We start from the raw sequence: 25,435 nt of genomic DNA on the forward strand, positions 1-25,435 counted from the left end.
TTCCACTGTAACCACCGCCTCTTTCTCCAACTGCACTGGGACAGATTTATGCTTCAGCTTTTTATTTATGAGCACCAGTCCACCCTCCAGGACCCCTCTAGGACGGTGTGACCGCGTAAAACAAGTGTGAAGACGACATGGGAAGCCCCATGAGCCCGAGATGACCGACGGTTTGGTCAAAATAATCACGTCTTTTTGTCGCCAGAGAGGGAAACTTAAAACAAGGCTTGTTTTTGGAGTTCCACCTCCCCTCCTCTCTCCCCGTAGGATTTGATTCAAAGGCGAAAACCAAGATGGCCGCCGATTCCGTGCAGGTAGGAAAAGTTGACAACTGTTGCGAAAAGTGCGCAAACTTGCTCAAGAGGTTCAGTTATAAGTTAGCATAAAGTTTTATTTCATTAAAGTTGAGTCGCTACGAGTGTGTAGCGTTGAATTTAAGTGAAGGGCCTTTGCTAGTTCCCAAAGGGTTGTCTGGGAATTATCCATGGATTGAGGCCTGGGAAACAATTATCCAAACTAACTTATCCCTAAATATACAAGTTTCAAACCGGTGATTTTGTGCAGAGGCTGTTGTGTTAATTAACGTTGCCGCCATTGTTCGAAACGTTTTTAACGTCACTGTTGCTTTAGTTCATGTCAAATAAAGGTTGTTGGACGTTAAACGTACAGGTCTGTAGCCTAACGTAGAGTTAACCTGCGTTATAGCTGGAAAATAAACGTTGTCTTCCGTGTATTCTCATACCGGATTATTTTTCCGTTTTATCAGGTGCAATATTAATGTGAATACAGTGAGAAATATTGTAGGAAAGAGCAAGTGTTCACTGGTTTGCTTGACGTAAAGTTTTTTCAAACACGTTACAGGACCGGATGAACTTAAAACATGTCACAATTAATGCAACAGAAGTCAGAAAACGTATAGTTTAACTTGGAAATGCACTTTATATATTTATATTTTAAAAGAGGAGTAAGTGAAAGGAAGCATTACAGTCATGTCTCATTATTGTCTATGGACAGTCATGACTCATTGATTAATGTGGTTTCACTTGAGTGACGTCAGACCTGAAGTAAATCTTTCTGACTTAAAATATTGTCCAAGTGTTTCAGCTCATCCAAAACTTTATCTAATCAAATTTGAGGTACAGTCAAGCGTTGCTTTTGCAGTATCGTCTAAAATTCACTCTAAGGCTAAGACCAGTCTGATTACTCACAGTATGATTCATCTTCATGGAGAGCATGGAGGGGCGGGTGGAGGTAATAGCAGATAACAAAGCTGACACTGATTGAAAATGAAGTATTTTATTTATACGTTTCCTGGGGCTGGTGCAGACCGAAACTGCTCGCCAAGGCAACAGGTGGGGATTTCCTGTTGTCAAGTCAATGATGCTGTGTCTGGACCAGATTAATCTTAAAATGGCTCATTACACTTAATGTTAACATTCATTTTAGTCACTCATCAAAGGTGTTTGCTCTATTGCTTTATCAGTGACATATATGGATGACCCAGCCTGAAGAACAATATTCTCTGCCTTTGGTTTATAAAATTAAATTGTCACAGTAGCCCCATATTAAACAGTAATGGTATCTTAACCCTTCAGCAGGTGTCGGCTAGACCACCTGTTTCCTACTGAGTATGAAAACAGAAACGGATAAAGACGTCCTTTATTTGAATTCTCACCACAGAAGTGGAGGATAATAATTATTATTTTGCAACTAAAGTTGGCTGATATGGTTGACATCACAATTAATTGAAAATCATGACATGATTTCACCAAAATTAAAGATAGAAAATTATTGCTCAGCCCTGATCACAATAACAGTTTACATCTATTACAATATTTATTTAGGTGCAAAAAGGGATCATTTATTAGTTATGTTCTTTTATATGGACAGATACAAATGACTAGACTAATATTACATTTAGTGTATATAATGTGAACTAATTTACAGTGCTGGCATAGTATTCCCAATGAGATTGTATATATTTGTATTAGGACTTGAAGTCACTATTAAAAGATGTGTCTATGTTTAGCTACGATAGACCAAGCAAGCTAAACTTTAACATATATCACTGTGGTTGTTTATGTTTAGTGGAACCAGCTCAGCTCAGCAGAGCAACAGGTGCTTCAGTGCAGTTTATTGCTTGCAGTCTAAAATCTATTCTCTGTCCAGCTCAGACATGAACATTAACATTGACCTGAGGTACAAGACATTGTCTACAGTTGGACTTGGCATGGGATATATGTAAGGCTCATGTGAAAGCTGCATTTGTAGTATCTACGCTTATTAGCCTGTGTGGCTATTTCTGGTCGCAGCAGAGCAACAGGCTGCAGCCATTGCTCTCAGCTGTGGGGTAAGATGACTGGGTGTCAGGTTGTAGGCTGAGATAGGCCTTGTGCAGAAATGGCAAGGGCTTGGCTTTTTTAAGCATGAGCCTGGATAGTGGCCTCAACTTTTCCATTGTCCTATTGTCTGAATGGAGCTCTTGTTATTGGACTTGGAGCTTTCAGGCTTAAACAGTAAGTTAACCTGCTTACATTTGAGGTTCAGCCCTAATGTTTGCTTTTACTTCACAGTTTCCTTTCACATCTTTTGAGAAGTTCAACATATGTAGGTAACAGCTGCCTTACCTTTGTAAGAATATTATCACCTGACTTATTAAATACTAATCTTAGATTGCAGTCTGCATGTCTGCTGTAGCTATAAATTAAATCGTTTTTATTTTGTAGAGAGGAACAGTCCCTATTTTATCTAATTTATAAATTAAGCACCCCATCTGTTTTTTGTAATATTGAACATGTGTAGCTAAAATGTTTTCGAGTCTTTTCATATGTTGTTAGCCTTGAACATTACACAGAGCAGCTAGCAGAGCTACACTGACAAGAACAAGTTCCCTCCATCCATCATAAACTGTTTGCATTGTGCTGTGAGTGGAAACGTTTGCTTACAATTCAAGCTTCACTTGTCTTTGAACCTAATAAGTCTTGAGTCTCCGTTGTGGCGTCATTCCCCTGACTAGGCAATACACTGAAGCAGAAAGAAATGATAAGGCTGTGCAGGTGACAGAGCAACTCAAGGAAGTATTGCAGTTCTAGAGAAACCAGAGGTGAAACCAATCCTGCAAATGAGCGCCTGCTCTCTGTCTTTGAATATAGTTTCTTTGTTTGATCTCAAATTAAAACGCAGGCCTTGTGGGTCTACTAGCTGATTTATTTCCACCTTATCTGATTGGCCTTTCATGGATTTCCTTGCATTGTTGCACAGTGAAATAGGCCCTTTTGGGTGTCCTCATGCTGTCCTCATACCACAGTGGGCAAACACAGTTACAGTGCAAACAAGTTTTGCAGGGCAGTGAGCTGAAGAAGAGAGCTGTTTTTTCCCTCACACACCATTCTTCCACTTTCAGGAGCTGTGACCTCCATTTTACCTATGAGTCATCAAGGAGCTTCTGGACAAGGATATGTGCAAACTATAGCTTCGTTTGAAGTGAGCACCTATAGAGAGGAGGGTGGGGGGTTTTACAAGAGCTGTGTGAGGGATTGACTGAGCCGATTGAAATCTCTTATCTTGGCAAATATGATGTAATTTCCCAGCATAAATCTTATCAATCGGAATTAGCCGAGGTAGTAATCCACCAAATCCTGCCTCACCTTGTCTTATGATCAATTAATGGACAGAGGTCTAAATTATAGCCACAACAAGATATGATGGACTTGCTGTGTGAAAATATTTCCCCTTCTGTTGGAGAGGAGGTGGAGGTAGTTTTTGAGTGAGGCACGGTGGCCAACCTCCGAAATAAGCCTGGATGCTGTGTGAAACTGTAGCATGAACAAAGGGTAATGCGGCCTATATGGTGCTCTGCTGGCTTGTATCTTACAGTGATAACCTTGCTGGGTGAATTCCAGAGGAGATCTCAGGGTTTTTGTTTTCACAAGTCAATTAAAAAGCACCATCATCAGATTGAATTATCTGCATTGAGACTTGAACTCTATTCCTTGCTTTCCTTTGGACCTTCTTGTAGTTGTTGGGGTGTCGTTTTAGAGCTTCTCTTCTTTTTCCTCTAACACACAGGTTGCTTTCCAGGGGGGAGGCCACAATGGACAGCCAGTGTTGTGTTTTTAACTTGAGTTAATTTTAGACTCAGTCCTCTCCCTGGAGCGAGATTAGGTCCCATTCTGGGCAGCTCTGACCTCACTGGGTGAGAAGCTAAGAGGGATTTGGCTGTTGCTGCTCAGACGGTTTATCTTCCCCGTTGATGTCAATGGTCTGTGCGAGAGAGAAAACGCAAAATGAGAAAGCCGGAGAAAATCAGATACTAGCGAAGTGAATGAGCGTGGCTTTTGATAGGAGCATCTGTCAGCTATGGTGTAGCTTAACCTTTGTGATGGAGGATATCGTTGCTCCTACCAGACAACAGAACTTCAGTGGAGTTCGTGCGCTCATAGTTTAGCTGGTCAGCAGAACATGCGTGGATTGGTTTGTTCAACTGATCTAGAGATGGAGTTGGACGAAACCGATGAAGTTATGGTAAGGCAGAAAAATTAGTAAAGGCTAGAAGTTTTGTCTCGTTGAATCAGTCCACCTTTGGACCTTTTAGGAAGTTGTGATTTTAACATTAAATGGAAGCAAATTGCATGAAGCCTAAATATAGATATGTGAATGAGAATGTGTGTTTTCCTTCCTTTATAACACAATCACGATGGGTTAAATGCAATAAGACACAGATCTCGTGGTAGTCACAGTGTAGCGATGTTGTTTTTCACATTTCATTATACCCTCTTTTTATGAATGGAATAAGTTAATCTTCACATAGTCACAGCGAAGTTGGCACAGTTTCAGAGAGCAATGAGCTTTGTTTTAACTTTTGCATTGTACGCATTGAGTTTATCTGTTATCTGGAGTGCCATAAACTCTGATTTGATTGTTTACACAGATTTTTCCTAAATATCAAACGTCATGGGTGTTTGATAACTATGTGTGTGTGTAACTCATTGAGCAATTATAATTTTATTAAAGCAAGGGCAGGGTTTATGTTATGGTTTGTAATTTGGTTTGTTTAAGCTATGATGATTAATGTTGGTATTTCATAGTTGTAACCATGTAACAAAATGAAAACTTTTTAAATGAAAAAATGAGAAGATATTTTCAAACCAAGGAACTGAGATTGATGAACTGTGTAATGAATTGAACCAAGTGATTATTCACAGTCCTCAGATAGTCACAAATGTACTCTCTGATCAACTAGTGAAGCGTCATCAGCGCACCACTGTATTCATGATGACCTTTGAAGCTGAAGCCATTCAGGAAGTGACTTCTAATCCCTCTTTAGTTAAGGTGAGGGCTTTAAGGATGCGGGTCAATGGTGACTGACAGCAGCAGTGAAAACACCACGTACAGAGGCTCGCTCAAGTTCAAAACACACCACGACACTGGGGTGACCTCAGGGTTCCCAGGTTGGGCAGCCTCACAGGTTATTGTCACTGCATTTCAGTCATAACTTTAGATTCTTTTCTAAATACATTCACTAAAAAACTTGTAAGTAGAAAAATGTTATTGATCACCTGGTGATCAGGATCAGATCACACAGGTTTTACATGATATTCATGTGTTATTATGAGAAACTCAGTGACCCCTGGGATGAAACTGTCTGTAACTCTTCCTCTGTTGTTATCACTTCTTTACTGCTGTCTTTACAGCTGGGCTCATGAGAAAGTGGAAATTCATGCTTTTTATGAAGCAATAGCTGTTTGGAAACATTGCAAGTTGGTGCGGGGCTTTTTGTTTTTTCCTTGACAGTTTATGTTGATTTGATGTTGAAGTTCTGTCGGTTAAATGCTACTCAAAACATGCCAGGGTGCAAAGTATTTGTTGACTGATTCACTGACCTCTGTGTGTCCTCTCCTCCTCTTTCTCTGGCATCCCATTTTACTCTTCCTCCTTATTCTCCTCCCTCACTGACCTCTAAATTACATTCCACATCTTCCTCTTATCTCCTCTTTTTCCTCCTCCTCCTCCTCTTCCTCTCCTATCCTCCAGGGGGATGCCAGGGGCCAGATGGTGGCAGAGCGACTGGGTCTGGGACACAACCTGGACCTTTCCGACACCATGGTGCAACAGAAGCTGGACGAGATCAAGGAGCAGATCCGCCGTGAGATCCGCAAGGAGCTGAAAATCAAAGAAGGTGCAGAGAACCTGCGCAAGGTAATATCACATATTCTGCTTTACAGTAGACGGTCTTTCTCTCAAAGGGGTACTGGTGCTCAACAGAGAGTGATTAAAACAAAAATTAACAAAATGAAAGCAGCAGAGGATAAGTCGGATGTTCTTTAGAGCATCAGCACAGGTCAGGCTTTAAAAACACTCAGCTACTCTCTCATAATGCAACCAGTTACATCATTTCATTAGATAAATGCCCATGTCTTTCAAATTCCATGCTGCCAGTTTGTAGTCTCCAAGGCCAAACTGATAGAGTCATGACAAAGCTCCTCCAGAATCTCAGAAAACATTATGCAACTGTTTGCACTGACTCAGTAATCCTCCCCATGACTAGTAAACTGATTTTTATGATTACAATTGGTTGCATTTGTAATTGTGTAAAGTCTTTCTCAAGTGTGCCCCACTCCTCTCTCCTCAGGTCACCACAGACAAGAAGAGCCTGGCTTATGTCGACAACATGCTGAAAAAATCTAATAAGAAGGTTGAGGAGCTTCACCAGGAATTGCAAGAGCTCAACGCCCACATTGTGGTCAAAGACCCTGAAGAACTGCTAGGTAACAACAGTGTCACTGTGGTGCTGCAGCCCCAGAGGATTTACTAAACATTAACCAGTAGTAAAGACAGCTGACATAAACTAACGCCACATTATCTAGTGTTTCCCACAGAATTAAATCCTTCTTGTGGCAGTAGCTGACCAGGAGTGGGGTGGGGCTTTCTTAAATTACTTATTAAATAATCCTGTGTATAAGGTGCTCCACTGCAAATAATGTCCAAGCACATTGTGAGAAAAATAAATGACCAAACAGCTCCATTGCTTCACGTTGTGTCAAACAAATAACAACCTTCACATACTTGGGTCAGGCTGGTGAGGGTCCATTACATACTGTGAGTGGCCAGTGAGCCCAGTCCCGGCACACGTGCTCGCTCCCAATGGCCGGTCTGACTATGACAAACGGGTCTGTTGTCAAGGTGTTAATGTGTTAGAGAGAGAGACAGAGACAGGGAGGGAGGGAGAGAGAGAGAGAAGGAAGGAGAGAGAGAGAGAGAGGGAGGGAGGGAGAGAGGGAGGGAGGGGGAGAGAGAGAGAGAGAGAGGGAGAGAGAGAGGGAGAGAGAGAGAGAGAGAGAGAGGGAGTGTGAAAGAGAGAGGGAGAGAGAGAGAGAGACAGAGAGAGACAGGAGGGAGAGAGAGAGAAAGCGGGGCTGAGCAAATCACTGCTGTATAGCTTGACAATGAAATAAGTTTTTATCTACGTGAAATATAAAAATTAAAAAAAAGTAGAAAATCAATATGTGGCGACATTGACATTGTGTTGGGCCACTACAAATAAATCAATGTATGGGAAACACTGCTGTGCCCTACTTCTGTACAAATGTAACATTGTTGTAAACCATGTACCTTTACTTCTGTATTAGGGCGGAAAAGATTAGTCAATTAATTAGTAAATTGACAAAAAAAAAAAACAAAAAAAAAAAAACAACCAAACACATTGTGGTTTCAGCTTTACAATTATTAAAATTTACCAGTTTTCTTTGTGAGTGTTGGACAAGAGTGTTTCTCCATACAGTGAATCTCACTGACATGTAATCCAGTCCTGGGTCGGCAGGTTTCCCTGCAGCCGTTTCCATGTGCTGACTTTCTTGCTGACGGCCAGATGTATTTTAAATTTCAACCCTCATCATGAGCCTCGAGTTTATCGCTGATTTTGCGCAGGTGTAATGTCACAAAACAGCACTCAACTTCTTTAGCAATCTTTAGCAATCTCCTGCAAACTGTAAAAGTATCACTGAGTAAATAATTTTGGCAGTGTTGTGTTATAACAACACCTATATAAACACGCGTACAAACACACACAGAGCACATTGAGGGTTTGGAGGTGACTCACTCTCCACAGGCCGACATTGTTGCATTCCACATTCCACCGACAGCTACAATGAGCTGTCGATTGTTCCCCTCTGAGGCCGCTGAAAGCCCGCTCCTGTGCGTTTGTCCACAACAATGGAATTTGGTAGAGAATTGACCACAACAGCGCTGTGCGTTCAGCGTGGTTTTGTTACAGTAGTTGCCCTATGGAGTCTTTGTTGGTGGCGAGTGTCTGGGTGAATTCAGGAAGAGATGGAATGGTATTTGTCTGCCTGTTACCACCACATCCCCCACTACAGTTGACATTAGGAAGTAGATGAGGAGGGGTGTGTGTGTGTGTGTGTGTGTGTGTGTGTGTGTGTGTGTGTGTGTGTGTGTGTGTGTGTGTGTGTTTGGGGACTGAAGGGAGGTTGTATCGGTAAATGGTTATCTTAAGTGGGAACAAATTTAGCCTGACTCGGTGACCCTGTATCTGATGAACGAGGGCTTTCTTTTTAAGTGACGAGACGCCAGCGGAATGTCGCTGGCCATCGCAAAGTGATGGAGAGGGACTGAGTGCAGCTCAGCTCCTCAGTCATGAGACGACTTCCAACTTCTTGAAATACGTTCAGCTCTTGAATCCGCGAGAGACAGCACTTGTTTCCTGAATCAGTAGGAAGGACTTGCTCTGCCTCTGCAAACAGCTAGAATGTGTTTTTGTTCCAGGAGAAAGTTGAGGGGGCTCTGGTTATACTCCGCCGCTCAGCTGAGGCTAGGAATGGGCCGACTCGGTCTCAGGCGCTGTCTGGGAGCAGCAGCGGCAGTTCTGACGCAGGGTCACCAGTCAGGTCTCTCCGTCACATATAATCTCAGCGGTTTACTCCCTGAATATAAGTCCAGTCAGTTTTCTGTCCAGCCATCACATCACATCACGTCCCAAGAGACAATTACCCAGGTCAGTTTTAGTTCCAGTTTTCTAAATCATGATGTAATTGTTTAGAGAGTATTGTTAGCATGTTTCACATCAGATACAGATGGGGTTAATCTGAGGGAGGGTTCCCCTTGTCAGCTGTCCAGCAGTGACATCAGCCCTGCAGCTATTCGGTAGCTCGCTGTCTTGTCCTCCGGCCCAGCGTGGGCTGAGTCGTGTTCGGAAGGAGGGGAGGGTGGTAGGGGTCCTCGAATTCTTGGCTCGCCGTGACCTTGACCAAACCACTTCCCCACACAGAGAGGAAAGCCCCGAACCTAGACTGGATGACATACGCAGCACTTTTGCACGTGTGTTTTTACGCATGCTTTTGTCATTTCCACTAACAGCTTTCACATGATACTAGAGACCCTCATTATGCAGTGTGAACTTTCAGTTTTGCAACCAAGCTCCTGTTAAATTCTCAACTTGCTCCTCAGACTTTTGTGGTTTGGATGAGAATCTTTAAGTGCACACTTTTTTCCTGTCTCTGCCTCTGTGTGTGTGTGAATGTGTCTCTATGTATGAGAGGGTTGCCCCAGAAAGCCTAATATCCTCTGCTACTGCCAGTTAACAGAAATCTCTGCAGTGATGCTCCCTCGGCTTATTAAGGGTCATTAGATGAATCATTTTGACTTTCAGTTCAAAGAATCACATGCTCTCCTTTTGCTCGTCTCCCGCAGGTGTTCAAAAGAATCATTAGACGGTGTTTTGATGAAACATTCAAAGTGAATGAATCACACACTTGCCTGCTGGTTATTGTTATCTGTTTGGCAGCGTCTGCAAGAGTAACTCATGTTGCCAGTCAAGCTCACTTAAATGGACTCAAGACACCTTCAAAAATATGAGATTTATTTTTATGTCTTGGAGAGTTTCTTACATCATTTGTCATTTTGGGACTTCGAGACTCTAAAAGAAGAGAATTGAGCTAAAAAAAAAAAAGGTTTCATTATGTACATAATGTATTCCCTAGGTCCTAATGAGAAATTGCTGTTGTGTTTTGAATGTGGCACATTTTTTAAAGTTTCTTCTTTGGGTCCTTTTTTAAGAGGAGCTCCTTAATGACAGCACAGACCCTGAAACTCAACTTGCAAGTCAAGTCAGGAGAAGTCAGGCAGGTTTTTTTGCCCACCTCACAAGTGTGTGTCTGTGGGAATGTTTTGCTTTGTGCTGTAGTGATCAATCTGGGGAGGGGTTTTCTCTGCAGTTTTCGAGTCCAGACATGACCAAAAAAAAAACAAAAAATAATAATGCAGTGAGCGTTTCCCGCAAAAACTGTTGGTGGAAGACACTTGTTTTCATTTTCTCTTTGTGTGTCCGTACAGTCTGTGTGTGTATATATACTGTACATGTATATATAAAACAACACAAGCAATATAAAAAGCAAAATTACATTGATATGAATGTATTGGATTGTCATAAGTGGAAACTGCATTTGCATACACAGTGATGCAATTGTGGTACTGGTAGTTGTCTGCATGTTCACACTTGTGGTTTGGTTTTGTTTTTGTTTTGTTTTTTTAGTTGTTGAAAGTAGAGGTGACTGCAGGGTTTCCCTCTGCTGTTAACGCTGGAACAGAGAGAGGACAGAGCCAATGAGATGATGGAAAACTTCTTTTAGTCAGCAGTGACTGCATTTGTAATATAACTTAGCTCTCTATTATAAAAGCATCAAACCAAGACAGGCTGCATATCTCTCAGCTCTGGCTTCACCTTTGATGTGTTTTAATGGCATGTTTCTATTCTTTGTTTCTGCACAATGAGAAAAAAAAGAGAGTTGTGTTAAACACACAATGAAACCAATTGAAGTTTTCACTCTGATTTCTTTTATTCATCTGAAATTCTTGATCTTAAAGTTGTGGATTTGTCTGTTCCTCCTGTGTTGAGAGACGGAGTCGGATGGAGTCTTGTGCTAACAGACCTCAATGAATTATAAACAGCAGCACCCTCTGGTTACATTATGTGACAAGTGAAGTTGCTACCTGATGTGTTTTTAGTAAACAAAGTTATAGGTCACTTTTCCGAGCTGCAGGACTGTTAAGCTAACTTCAAAATGGCTGGCAGCCAAAAATAGCGCATGCATGTGAGTTACTATTTACAGTCGGTGCAAATTTGTGGCAGATTCCAGCAGCACATAGAGAGTCATATATCTGTGGTTGCCTTAAGGTGCTAACTTGTACTTTTTCTTTTTTCCGCCTTTACCCAGAATGCCCTCTGACCCCAGATACCCCTAACAGCGAGGCCAGAATGTGCACGAGCAGCAGCCGCCTCGCTGCCCTGAAAAGACAGAACGACATCGAGCTCAAGGTCAAACAAGGCGCCGAGAACATGATTCAGATGTACTCCAACGGGTCCTCCAAGGTAGGACTCAACAGCGGAGGGGGAGGGTTCACCTGACAGTCAGGTTTTAGCTGGTTCATGTCAGGCTGCCAAGTGTGTAAAATCAGTTATACTGTATTTAATGGGTAGTTCCAGTTTCATACAGGCTGGGTCTTGTTTATTTAGATTTCATTTATTTATAATAACATTGTACTTGCACATTGTGACATCACCAAAAAAAATTCAAACTGGGCAAGAAACATGAGCGCTCAGGTCATCATGGAGGTTCTGAACATTCGCACGTTAGCTGAAGAGAATATGAAGGTAAACAGTAAAATTATTAGATAAATAAATTTACAAATCAACTTCCTGGTTCAACTTTGAACTGTCAGACTTGCCATCACTGTACACACACATTGTTTTCCTGTGTTTCCAATGAGGGATTATTGGCAACATTTCGAGAGAGCTCACTTTCATTTGAAATTCAGATAAAGTGGTTCAGATCAGTGTTGCCCAAACTGTTTGGCTTGTGACCCCTTAAAACAAAGACATGTCCACTATCAACCCCTCATCTTAACATTTATCTACTAGCTGTGGTCAGAAAGGTTTTTCATTTTCCTTGATTCATTTTAATAACTATTAGAGGAACTTAAAATGGTAAAATTAACCAGAAATTCACAAGAACAAAAACAGATATTATCTGAAAAAACCAAACATAAATTTGCTTAATGTTTGAGTTTGTTTCTGCTTTCTGTTAATCATCACGTGACCCCTTAGATGCATCTTTCCACCCCACAGGTGGGAACTGCTGTCACGAACCTTCTGACTACTTGTGTTTCTCCCCCGTGTGGTCTCTATTGCAGCAATAATATTTCCCATAAACCATAAAAATGACTTCAGACATAAGAGTCAAGATGTAGTAAAGCAGAATTGTCTGTTTGTCTGTCCAGAAGAGTCATAGAAACCATCAAGAACACTTCAGTTCATTTCAGTCGCCATCATCGGGTTTTATTCACCGTTGACATTCAGATTCTTTTAAAGTGGAATTACATGACACACGATCCAGATGTATTATAACATCTTAAAGGTGAGCTCGCCTGACATGACCTTCAACTTGCTTCACCACAGAACTCCTTCTGTTTGAATTTACACCGCCGGCCACTACTGTTGGAAATCCTTGTTTCTTCATCATGTGAATCTTCTTCACTTACACCTCCTTCCAGTCTGGCTTTTTCCCAAGGCTTGATAATTAAACTTGGCATTAGTTATATCATGTACCACAGACTGTAAAGGATTTCTAGACTCATTTTGTTTTTGTTTGTTTTGGGTTTTTTTTTATTTGAGGTAACAAAGTGACTTTTTTCTGAAAGGTACAATGAGCACAATCATTCCCAGTTTGAAAACCAGCCTCCACTCTGTAGATGGTAGAACGATACATGGCAGGTTTGCTTTCTTCTCTGCAGGGGAGGAGGAAACGTGAGAAGGCGCTGACACATACTGTGTGTCATTCTCACTGCTGTTTGTTCCCAAAGCTGTTACCGTCCTTGTGGCTCCACTAATGCTCCGACCGAGAAAAACTATAATTTAGTTGGGAGGGGTGTGTGTGTGTGTGTGTGTGTGTGTGTGTGCGTGTGTGTGTAACTCGTCAGAACTAATAACAACAGCTGGAGGACTGAGAACCTCTCATGCTCATCTTGGCTCTTGTGTCCATCAGTAGTAATTGAAGCCACTTTGTAGTAGACAGTTGAGCATAGTGTAGAGTTTCAGTCGTGTCATCTCTGCCTGGCCAGTGATGTAATTCTGCCTTTTATTGCATGTTTCTGTGGATACATCAGTGTAATTTAATGTAGCGTATGCTGATTCAAGTTGTCTTGCCTTGAAATCCCTCTTTTAAAGGAAGAGTTTAACATTTTGGGGAATATGCTTTTTTTAAAATCTTGCTGAGAAGATTGATGCCACCCTCATGTCTGTGTGGTAAAATATGAAGCTACGGCCAGCAGCTGATTAGCTTAGCTTAGCACAAAGAGAGAAAACAGGGGGAAACAGCTAGCCTGGCTCTGTCCACAGGTAAAATAATATCTGACTACCAGCACATCTAAAGCTCAGCAATAATTTTCCTATTTCTTTCTTTTCTTGTTTTTTTTTTTTTTGTTTTTTTATTCTTATAAAATAGACAAGTTGCAGTTTTTCAGGGGATTATGTTCACATCTGTTTCTCGGTCGGGTCCAAGAAATGGTCCAGAGAGTCACTGTGCCTGGCCAAGACATTTCTTCACATTAACAGGGTATAATGTGCAGAAAAAGCATTGTTTTGAATTTATTGAAACACATTTTTTTTTTTTTTAAGTATTTTATTAAAAAATTTGAACTAACATTTAACTTCTCACGTATGTGTCTGCTGTCTAAATTCATCTACATCCCAGGATCAACACCTCACATGCTTTCAAAACTTGTGTAATGGAAATTTGTGCTGATTTGTGACCAATTTAAAAAAAAAAAAAAAAGCACTCAGACATGAGTCCTTGAACTTAACCCAACGAGACACTGAAGATCGTTGTATTATGTGTCCAAGTGAGCGTGGTGTTGAAACAATAGGTACTTGTGGAGCCTCAGTCTGTAACTGTAGTACAGTAACAGGGACTGAAAGTTGTCACATGACCCCGACTGTCTGTCTGGCCAAGGGGAGGTCAGTGCTTTGTGAGTGACCTCCCCCCGGTCAGACAGACAGACAGAGGCACCTTCCAGTTGGAAATAGTCATGTCCTGATGTCACAGAGGAAATGCCTGCTGGACAGAGGTCTTTCCTGCGCGGGCCGCCGTCAACAACCAGGATTTAAACTTCAGAGGAATTCTGGGTGGAGTTTACTTACTCCACTCTGTGTGTGTGTGTGTGTGTGTGTGTGTGTGTGTGTGTGTGTGTGTGTGTGTGTGTGTGTGTACACGTATGTGAGGGTCAGCAATTACAGCACACAATGAGATTCCACTTTTTTTTTTTTTTTGTGAATAAGATTTTCCATGTGGTCACTGGTACTTTGGCTCCAATTAAGGGCATGAACTGGCGTCCTGGCTGTTTGCGTTGCGTGCTCACAACAACAAAACACAATGAGTGACGAGAGATGGCGTGCATTTGGGGGTCATTTATCCTCACACTGAAAGCTATTTAAGTCAGGAAGACAAAACATTACTAAAGCCTTTGACTCAATCATTAATGTGTGTCAACAGTGTATCGATAACGCTTTGTTTTCACTCACAGGATCGTAAGTTGCTAGCGACGGCCCAGCAGATGCTTCAGGACAGCAAGACGAAGATTGAGTTCATCAGGATGCAGATCCTCAAAGCCAGCCAGACCAGCGAGCTGAGCTTCGAGAACAATGATGTGATGGGTGAGCCTTCGCTTGCGATCAGTGATCGATTAGAATCAGTCTGATGTGAAATGCATCTAACAGATTAAAACAAAGAGAAACACACACACACACACACCTGTTCACCCAATGTCTTATAAACCATGATGCATTAAAATAGAGAATCTCGTTCGTCCTTGCCCTCCAGAAAAACCCATCATCAGCCCGTTAGACCTGCGGGTGGAGGAGCTGTGTCACCATGCCAGGATAGAGTCCGCTGTGGCCGAGGGAGCCAAGAATGTCATGAAACTCCTGGGCTCAGGAAAAGTCACGGAAAAAAGGGCACATTCAGAGGTAGATGTTTGTGTTGTGTGAGTGTGTGAGTTTCCATGTAAAGTCACGTCCTCTTTCCACTTGGTGTATGATACTGGTTTGAAACGAGCAAGAAAAAGATTCTCTTCACTTGAGAGCCGATACAGTTTAATGGACTTCAAATGAAACTGATCCCTGCTCCGCTGCTGTGCTCTACTAAAGTAAAATGGACCATGTAATTGATGTTTCTCTCTGTTTCCATCCTTCCTCAACTCATTTCCCACACCCTCTCTTTCCTTTCCTTCCCCCCTCTTTTCTTTCCTTCCTTCTCTCCTTCCCCTCTCTCCAGGCCCAGGCTCGTTTTAATGAGTCCAGTCAAAAACTCGACCTCCTGCGATATTCCTTGGAGCAGCGCCTCAGTGAGTTACCTAAAAACCACCCGCGCAGCAGCAGCATCATAGAAGAGTTGTCCCTGTTGTCCTCGCCGGTCCTCAGTCCCAGATCAAGCATCATCTCCACACAGAACCAGTACAGCACTGTCACCAAGCCCGCTGCACTCACAGGTAACAGGACCAGGGACATATTGATGGTTATTGATTAACACACGGATCGTTTGAGATCATATACACTCTGTCGTCACAGCCCCGTCCCATTGTTCTCAACAACAAAGCACAGAAATGATGTTAAGTGGATATAGGTATCGTAAATGGCACGTGTATTGCTGTCATAATTACTTTTTTTGGTTTAATATTTGCCTTTGCACAGTGATATAACACAGAGATATTTCATTAGTCATCCTGTTTTTTTTTTTTTGTCTGTGTGTGCTCTTCTCAAGTACACACTTTTCATTTTAGCACAAACACAGGACTGCGGTTGTCTCGCACAAACTTTGCTGATTTGTATGTGTAATGTTCCTTCAGTCACACAGGAACAAAGCCAACTTGATGGATCTGTAAGGGCTGGTCGGATAAAGATAAATATTTATTCTAACTCAGATTTAACAGTGAATTAATTGAGCTAAACTGTCTAGTTTTATCATCTGAAGCAGAGCCGATTTGCTGTGAATTCTGACACTTTTCAAACCAAATACACAACAGATTTCTAGCTGTTCAGCTCCTTTTCCATCCTTTTGGAAAGATGTGAATCTAATATTTTAAAGGGTTCAATGTGCTCTTTTAAAACTGTTCCTCTCAGAAGATGTCACTCATTATCATCATGGAAGCACAGATCTTAGCTCAGAGATATTTAGCAGGGTGGGTGGCCTAAAATTAGTCAATCTTTATATTTGAGCAGCTGTCAAACCTGAATTAGGCTCGTCTAACAGAAAAACCAAGACTGTCCTGCCTCAGTAAAACATCCTAACATTTCTTTATGAAACCAACTACAAGTAAAAAGCTTCCCCTGATACATTTTGAAAGTATATTTAAACACATCATCTAGTTTCCATGTGCAAAATGAGATAACTGAACAGCCTGGAACAAGAAAGAGTGTGAATATATGAATGTGCATCATCCCACCTGACTTCCAGGCACCTTAGACGTCAGGCTCATGGGCTGTCAGGACCTTCTGGAAAATGTCCCAGGTCGTTCCAAAGCTGCATCTGTCCCGCTGCCCGGCTGGAGCCCCAGCGAGACACGCTCATCCTTCATCAGCCGAGCAAACCGAAACCGCGGCGTGAGTTCGAGGAACCTGACGAAGAGCGAGGAGCTCTCCAGTAAGTAGGCCTGACCTCGTCCTCCGTCTGAGGAGAGTAAATATTGATGAAAACGAATTCTGTGATTACATTAAGCTTCACCGAAGTTAACCACCTCAGTGAAATGACCTTATCTCTAAAAACAAGTGAACAATCAGGACACTGTTAATACACTAGTGCTTAACAAATTGTGTGTGTTTGTGTGTGTGTGTGTGTGTTTCTTCAGATGAGATCAGTGCAGTGTTGAAGCTGGACAACACGGTAGTCGGCCAGACAAGCTGGAGGCCAGTCAGCAACCAGGCGTGGGACCAGAAGTTTACATTGGAGCTGGACCGGGTAACACACATGCACACACACACACACACACACACGCACACACACACACACTCACACAAACACACACTCACACAAACACACATGCACACACACACACACACACACACACACACACACACACTTCTGCCCTTGACCTACATCTCTGCTGTTGACTCAGTGTTGCATTTATGCAGCACAGTTTTTCACATGTTTGTTGTTGTTTGTATGTGTGTTTCTCTGTGTGTGTGTGTGTGTGTGTTTCTGTGTGTGTGTTTCTGTGTGTGTGTGCGCGCGCGGCTCTCTCCTGTAGTCTCGTGAGCTTGAGATCTCGGTGTACTGGCGTGACTGGCGTTCACTCTGCGCTGTCAAGTTCCTGCGGCTGGAGGACTTCCTGGACAACCAGCGTCATGGGATGTGTCTCTACCTCGAGCCACAGGGCATGCTGTTTGCTGAGGTACACACAGACTCACACACATGCACACACACACACACCAAGTAGATTAATTCCATAAAAGGGCATTGAGTAATTGAGTGAAGTTTAACAGCGTGTGTCGGTAATAAAGGAACAATGAAACAAGATACTGCCTGTAGTGGGAAGATTTTTTCAAATGCAATGAGAGAAACATGGTGAAAAATTATATATATATATATATATATATATATATATATATATATATATTATATCATTTGATAATCATCCTTATTGATAATCCTTTTCATGTTGTGCTGTGGTGTAGTAGAGTGAAAGCTTACCTTTTTATAAACACCTTTCACCTTACCTTTGTGCTGCGAGTGTGCTGATCTTGAACATCCTATAAAGACACTTTCAAACTGCACCGTCAGTCCAGATGTTAATGAAGCTTCATCAATTCTAAAATAAATGAATACTAATGCTAAAACGCATTGCTCTCCTTTCTATCTTTCATTAACACACAAAACCTTTAACAGTCACTCATGCAATTCTCTGCCGCCTCAGCTGTTTAATCTTACAGTGTAGTCTCTTGACAGAACATCCTATAATATCTGTACATACACACACACACTTGCTTTTTATAGTTCTTATGCACAGATTTGTCCCAGTTCTGTTGGTTTTCTAAATTTCCCGTCACAATTTCTGTTTGTTCAGGTAACATTTTTCAACCCTGTCATTGAGAGACGACCAAAGTTGCAAAGACAAAAGAAGATTTTCTCAAAGCAGCAAGGTGAGTCATAGCTGTCAACAGAGCACTGCACTTTTTCAAGGTGTGCTATTGTACTTCTCAGTCATTCGTGACGGAAACTTGCCATTTTTTTAAACAGGGTTGGGTGCTGTGTCTAAAATTTTCTAATTATAGTATAAATTTTTCCAGATTTTCCTTCCAAATCAGTTGCTACGTGGGTAAAGGAAAGGAGGGATTTTTTTTTTTGTATTATTCACAGATATTCCTTGTTTTCCTCTTCCTTTTCTTTTTCACTGTCCCTTACAAACCTCTTCACCTTTTCGCTTTTCTTCACCTCCCCCTTTTTGTGTATTTGACTTTGTCTCTATCAGGAAAAACCTTCCTGCGAGCCCCTCAGATGAACATCAACATCGCCACCTGGGGCCGCCTGGTGAGAAGAGCCATACCGACTGTCAGCACCAACTCCTTCAGCCCGCAGGCTGCAGAGACCGGACCCAGCAGTCTGCCCGGGTCACCCACACCCAGCAGGTACTCAACCACACATGCATAGACATAACAGATATTAAAAAGTCATTATTAACTCATACTCATAATAAAGCTATGGCAAGAAATTTAAAGAAAAGACAGATTAACGACAGTGTTTGTTAGTTCTCAGTCTCTAACTATTTCTAACTAAGTTTAAAAGACACAAAAAGTTACTTATGTTCAGTGTCAGTAGCTGGAGCGTTGACGTCTTTACTGAGCTTTACCTCTCCACACACAGTGACCCACTGGTGACCAAACTGGACTTTGACAAAGAGCCCACCCCAGGACCCAAACACTACCCAGCCCCCGATAACATCCGAGAACCACTGGTGCAGGACAAGATGCCCGACAAGGAGGAAGTACAGGTACAAGTGTTTCAGGAAACACCAGTAAGGTTGATAAGGCAGCAATGAACTGATACAATCACAGATGGAGGACAACAGAGCAGCAGCTGAGCTCCTCGTTAGTCTGGTGCATGAAAATGGAGTTCTATGTTTTCTGTTTAAAATAATGCTTCAAGTTTTGTAATTTCTTACGTTTTCAGATTTGTCTTTGAATAAAATAATACTCATTGACCAGAGCTTCAACTCAGTATTGATCATACATGTCTGAATACGACTACAAATTCTCACTGTAAATCATCTTACAATAAACTGTTTATGAGTCCCATCTAGTTTTAATAACAACCATAAGTAAGACAGTTTACAGTCTTTCATCAGTGCTCCTTTGTGTAACTAAAGAACTCCTGTTCGAGTAATAATCACAGGATTTGTTCAGTTAAACAATATAATTTTGTGTGTAATTTATTTATTTGTGAATATTAATAAGACATGACAGGTGTAAGTATAATTTCCCAGTAATAAATGATGACGAACAGCTTGTTGATTATAATTTTTTATTGACCAAAATGCCACTGATTTGACTGTTACACTATCTTTGTCATTTATGTCTAATTCTCCTGCTTTGTGTTTCTTCTCTGTAGGACGCACTCGCCTCATTTGACTTCCTGAACAAGAGAAACAGCATGGCGGTGAAGCCGGACCTGGACGGAGTGGTGGAGCAGGAGATCCAGCATCCAGACCTGGAGCTCACCGCCATCCAGAAAGACACGGAGATAAGGTAGGAGAGCCACGAGCTCGTTTGGGTTCGTGTTAGTTTTAAATGTTGAAGTCAATTTCAAATGAAAGTTAAAAGAAGAGAGGAAAAGATGTAGTGATTTTCTTTTTTTCTTCCGGTTGCTCCAAGTAGAAACTTGTATTTAAAAAGGGCAGCGGGCAGGAAAACGTACTTATTAATATTTCTGGTGGATGTTGTTCTGTCGATGATTTTCAGTGAGAATGAGGAAACAATAATGTGGCACAGAAATATTGTAAAAACACAAAGTTTGCTGCCACCGTTTTTGATTCTCCTGTTACAGTTGTTGACATCTTTTAACATCTCTGATTTTCATGCTGTGGATGTTGCAGTGGGGAAAAAGGAGTTAGATGGGATAAATGCTGCCCCCTGGCTTTGACTCGTCATGATTTTGAATTTTACAGCAACAGCTGCCTGTTTTCTTTTTATTCAAAACACTTTATGCAGATTGGATTTACATTGACTTCTTTAGGAATACTGATGTAAACACTGATGTCTTTCCAGGGAAGAAGAGCAGTTCCACTTCAGTCTCCAGGACTTTAAATGTGTAGCAGTCCTCGGACGTGGTCACTTTGGAAAGGTACGTTTCATTTGATTATCCGACAAAAGGCTGCAACTAATGATTATTTTTGTTGTCGATTTATTAATAGTTTTGTTTTAAAACACTCCAGAAAGTGCACAAAAAGCTCATTATAATTTTCTGGATCTGAAGGTGACATCTTTAAAAATCAACAGTCCAGAAAACAACGATATTAAGTTCATATATGACAAATAAACCATCAACTCCTCAAGTTTCAGAAGTTCAAACTGGGAACTTTCACATTTTTGCTTGAAATTATATTTGAAATTTGTCAATTTAACAAAATAATTGATTTTACAGTTCTCTCAGTTTCTTAACTGATTCATCCACTGATTGTTTAATCTTGAGTAAAAATGAGCAAAGTGAGGAGGAAAGCTAGAATAAAAGATGTCTCTCCTCTGCTGCCCCTCTACAGGTGTTGTTAGCTGAATATAAAAGCACAGGCGAGATGTTCGCCATCAAAGCTCTGAAGAAAGGCGACATTGTGGCTCGGGATGAAGTGGACAGGTAAACGGACTCTCACCAGTGTGTCACTGAAGTGAAATAAAATGTCATTTGTTGTGGAGAAACTGTCGAGCTAAAAAACAAAGTAATGGAAGTTGAAAGTCGCTTTGTTTTGCTCAGAGCGTCGATGTGACTTTTCCTTCAAGTACAAATTTCATCTCCCTGTGGCGCCGTGACTCACGTGATCTTCATCTTCTCTTCCAGTCTGATGTGTGAGAAGAGGATTTTTGAAACAGTCAACAGCGTCCGCCACCCGTTCCTGGTCAACCTGTTTGCGTGTTTCCAGACGCAGGAGCACGTTTGTTTTGTCATGGAGTACGCAGCGGGAGGCGACCTGATGATGCACATCCACGCTGATGTTTTCTCTGAGCCCAGGGCCGTGTGAGTGACCAGAGCTTCACCTCTGTATTGATCATACACGTCTGAACACGGCGACAAATTCTCACTGTAAACCATCTTACAGTAAATTTGATTGCATGATTCTCTCAGTTGATCCAAATGACTTGGAGTATGTGACTTGTATGAATCCTCTTTCTGGTTGGCTCACGGGTGCCTTCATTATTTGTAGCAGTAACATTATTTTCATTTTGTCATATAAATGGAATTAAAGTAAATTCATAGTCTCTTGTGCATTTGAGATTATTACGTTATATAAATTCTGATGTAAGTCTTAAGTTATATAAATAACAATTATTTTTAACATTGTTTTTTCATATCCTGTAAAAACGTCTCCTCAGTGCATCATACTTTGGTTCCTTCAGTAAAAACTATTCTTCAGTGAAGCTCATGCAGCCTTATTTACCGGCTGTTTTGTTCCTTTGCAGATTTTATGCAGCCTGCGTTGTGCTGGGATTACAATTCTTACATGACCATAAAATTGTGTACAGGTAAAGAGTTTACATCATTTTAACACAATTTATTTCCACAGGAAGCATTAAGGTCTCAAAAATAATTGTGGTTCTCTTGTGTTTTTTTGTTATTTGCAGAGATTTGAAGCTGGATAACTTGCTCCTGGATACAGAGGGCTATGTAAAGATTGCTGACTTTGGACTTTGCAAAGAAGGTAAATTGGGAGATGACATCAATCTAAAAGCTTCAGACTTTTGTTGTTGAAAGGAAGTCCTGTGGGGAATTGCTTGAAAGCCGGGGCTCAAGAGTTTGTTTTTTAAAGGATTAAAGAGGAACATTGTGGAGCATCAGGTGGCCTAGTGGTTAAGATGTACACCACACAACAGTAATATCCCCTGTTTGATTGTGACTCCGCTTCTCTTTCCCCATGTTTTCAGTCTCTATCTACCCTGAGCTGTCTGTAAGACCACTAGATAAATATCATGTAACTTCATTATGAATGTATTTAATTATCATAAAAACACACGTTCTAAATAAAGTTATTGGTGCGACCAAGCCAGGTTAAAGGACAGATTTGTTTTCCAGGAGGGTTTTTACTAAACTGCCTGTGTGTTGTTTCAGGAATGGGGTTCAGGGACCGCACCAGCACATTTTGTGGCACGCCAGAGTTTTTAGCTCCTGAGGTTTTGACTGAGACGTCGTACACCCGCGCTGTGGATTGGTGGGGACTGGGCGTCCTTATCTTTGAGATGCTGGTTGGAGAGGTGAGTACACAGTCATAAACATGCAGTAACTGTACGTGAATTGCTTATTGTCGTGACCCATACAATCCTCTGACATAACAGTGACTCATCTCTTTCATCTTGGCACGTCTCTTTTAGTCGCCCTTCCCCGGTGACGATGAGGAGGAAGTGTTTGACAGCATCGTCAACGATGAAGTCCGCTACCCACGATTCCTCTCCACCGAGGCCATCTCCATCATGAGGAGGGTGTGTACTGAGAATTAATTCAACTCTGCTTTTATTGACAAATCGTCATTGTCTAAGAGCATTTACACAGTTTGTGCGTGCGTGTGAGTGTGTGTGTGTGTGTACACGTGGGAGTCAACCACTGTAATGTTAACTGTATTTTATTGTTCTCCTCGTGCTCAGCTTTTGAGGAGGAGTCCAGAGCGGCGTCTGGGAGCAGGAGAAAGGGACGCAGAGGAGGTTAAGAAACATCTGTTCTTCAGGGTAAGAAACAAAAAGATCATTTGCATTGATTTTGTTTTTTCTACTGTTGTAATTTTGTATTTAATGGAATAGTTTGACATTTTAATTAGTGAGCAATCTTTTTTTTTTTCCGTCAGACAGTCGTTTCCCTTGTAGCCACTCTTTATGCTAAGCTAAGCTAAGCAGATGCTGACTATAGAGCTGAGCGGTATCCTCCTTCTTATTCAGCTTCCTTTAAGAAAATTGTTGGCACTACTGTTATCCTCTCTGTGTGTCTGCAGCACATGGATTGGAACGGACTGCTGGCTAAGAAGGTGAAGCCGCCGTTCGTGCCAACGATCCAGGGCGCCAACGACGTCAGCAACTTCGATGATGAATTTACCTCAGAGGCTCCGATCTTAACCCCGCCCAGGGAACCCCGAGTGCTGTGCTCTGAGGAGCAGAACATGTTCTCTGACTTTGATTACATCGCTGACTGGTGTTAGCTTGACATGACACACACAGACGCAGACACACACACACACACACACATACACACACACACACACTGTGAACCAACCAACACAGCAGTGACTGTAGCTCACATCTTTTAAAACTCTTCCTCCCTGCCCAAAATGTTGAGGAGCAGCGGACGCGGCTCCCTGAGCCTTCGGGCAGAAACTCTGTGCCATTGAGAAGAAAGTTCAGACGCCTCCTGAGGACCCCCACTTATTTTTTAATCCACATGAAGAACATTTTTTTAAAGAGAAAAAGAACAAAAGAAACTCTGTTGGAGAGTGAAGGAGGAGGGATGCTTTGTCCTCTCGCACACGTTGTCGTCGTGTCCATTGTCTGACCACTGAGAATGTTTTTCATATGAACTCCAAGAAGACGGCAACAGATCGCAATCGTGTTATTCAGTGTCACTGTCTTCAGTCTTTTTGATCTGTACAGATTATATTCAGTCGTATATTTTATTGTTGTGTTTTCTTTATTTGCAAAGCCCTCGCCACAGCTTAAGGACATTTATCTCACTGTAAAGTTTGACAGTTCTGTCACGACCATGTCTGAGACTGGTGTTCGGTGAATTTAAAGTGCTCAAAGCATCATCACTGAATGGTCAACTGCAACAAACATCTTGACTACTACTGCTGCTTCTTGACTTGAAAACCAAGTAAGAGTCTTCACACTACATTTCCTTGTGTGTTGGGGCCCAATCCTTGTCCACACCCCGGGTTTAACACCCATGTTTTCCCTCACTTTGCTCACTTGAAGTTTGCATGTGTGCATACAACATGATAATAATACTCTAACTTAAAACGGCAGTCCATCCTGAACCACGTTCTACATAAGCTGTTATATGAATTACCATCTTTTAGTTTTAATTTGAAGTTTCATATTGAAGATGATGATCACAAATAATGCAAAATATTATTGTTTCATTTCTGATGCCCTCTAGTGGCGCTGTAGGTTGAGGTTGATATTCAGCTGAACTCAGTTCTACAGATTTAAGAGCCACATGATGTTGCAGTGTCACTTTTGTCAGAGCCGAGCTCATTTGGATTTCAGTTCCTGTGGTGGAGCTGACGTTTTTCTTGTTACCTCAGTAAAAGTGAAAACACTTGAGACCAAATTCATTGTGTCCCTCTTGAAGCAGCAAAGAAACTCTCGTGGTTAGAAGAACATCCGGTTGATGGACTGATAGTGAACCCAATGACAGATGAACTAAAGATGTGTTGCGCAAAAATCCACAAGACAAGTGCTGAGCTTTTTTTTTTTTTTTTTTTTTTGAGGGGGGGAGGGGACACACATTAAACTCAGTTATTTTAGGTGTCTGTCAAAATGCCATTGAAATGTTTCCCACACTGTTCTGTGATTAGATTTTTCAAGCTGAAACAGTGGACCCAGCAGATGACCGTCAGTTTGCATGTTAAATATAAATTGACTCAGATGTTGCAGACCTGTTGATGAGTCACTACAGGGGCGGGCAGGGTATATTATATATACATACTGTATGTACACAATTAAGCTGAAAGCACTAATTTTATCAATAGTTTTAATTATCTACGTTTCTTAATGATGAAAATAGATTGTACAAAGTTTTTTTTTTTTTATTCCTTGCTTGTGCATGTTGTCGCCAGAACAGATGAAAACTTAATGGATGGTACACCAATACTCAAGTCTCACAATGTTGCTGTTCACCCCGGTGTAAAAAAACAAACCGAAGAGGCATTTCTGCAGTCATTGTTTGTTGCCCATCATGAATGCACAAATTAAACATTTGTAATAGTGGGATTGCTTTTATTTTTAGCCCCGACATTGAACACACCCTTGGTTTATTTTGGGTATTAAGAGTTTTCACTTCCTCTGAGTCACTCCGAAAACGACAATCTGAAGTTTTCATATGTTCACAAAGAGGTTGTGGAGTTTCCTCTCCTTTGAAGACTTTTGATCTATGAAAGTGTGTAAGTGAAAGATTTTATGTAAATGAAT

At 41.5% G+C, this 25,435-nt stretch overlaps 1 protein-coding gene across 2 annotated transcripts; it reads left to right on the top strand.

The window, feature by feature from the left end:
- On the top strand, positions 1 to 25,234 carry pkn2a (protein kinase N2a). Of its 2 annotated transcripts, none has more exons than XM_023414749.2 (23): positions 1 to 314; positions 6,034 to 6,198; positions 6,632 to 6,767; positions 11,229 to 11,383; positions 14,593 to 14,722; positions 14,889 to 15,034; positions 15,342 to 15,555; positions 16,521 to 16,706; positions 16,912 to 17,021; positions 17,311 to 17,454; positions 18,127 to 18,202; positions 18,532 to 18,688; positions 18,924 to 19,050; positions 19,668 to 19,804; positions 20,324 to 20,399; positions 20,815 to 20,906; positions 21,108 to 21,284; positions 21,728 to 21,790; positions 21,890 to 21,966; positions 22,374 to 22,516; positions 22,634 to 22,741; positions 22,904 to 22,984; positions 23,245 to 25,234. In XM_023414749.2, the coding sequence occupies exons 1-23, from the start codon at positions 294 to 296 to the stop codon at positions 23,446 to 23,448; spliced, it is 2,925 nt and encodes a 974-aa protein (XP_023270517.1). In that variant the 5' UTR covers positions 1 to 293; the 3' UTR covers positions 23,449 to 25,234. The 2 variants fall into 2 exon arrangements, with proteins under 2 accessions (XP_023270517.1, XP_023270516.1); XM_023414748.2 differs by lacking the exon at positions 1 to 314 and adding an exon at positions 4,283 to 4,524.
- Positions 25,235 to 25,435: the final 201 nt, after the last annotated feature.

The sequence above is a fragment of the Seriola lalandi genome, unplaced genomic scaffold, assembly GCF_002814215.2.
Source record: "Seriola lalandi dorsalis isolate HSWRI2012SDOR001 ecotype SW California unplaced genomic scaffold, Sedor1 jcf7180002054542, whole genome shotgun sequence".
Taxonomy (NCBI): Eukaryota; Metazoa; Chordata; class Actinopteri; order Carangiformes; family Carangidae; genus Seriola; species Seriola lalandi.

Excerpts from the sequence above, each read along its gene's own strand:
- pkn2a (XM_023414748.2), top strand. The coding sequence starts at position 4,462 with ATGCGTGGATTGGTTTGTTCAACTGATCTAGAGATGGAGTTGGACGAA. Across the intron at positions 20,400-20,814 it reads GACGTGGTCACTTTGGAAAG|GTGTTGTTAGCTGAATATAA; the intron begins GTACGTTTCATT and ends GCCCCTCTACAG. Across the intron at positions 22,517-22,633 it reads TTGAGATGCTGGTTGGAGAG|TCGCCCTTCCCCGGTGACGA; the intron begins GTGAGTACACAG and ends CGTCTCTTTTAG.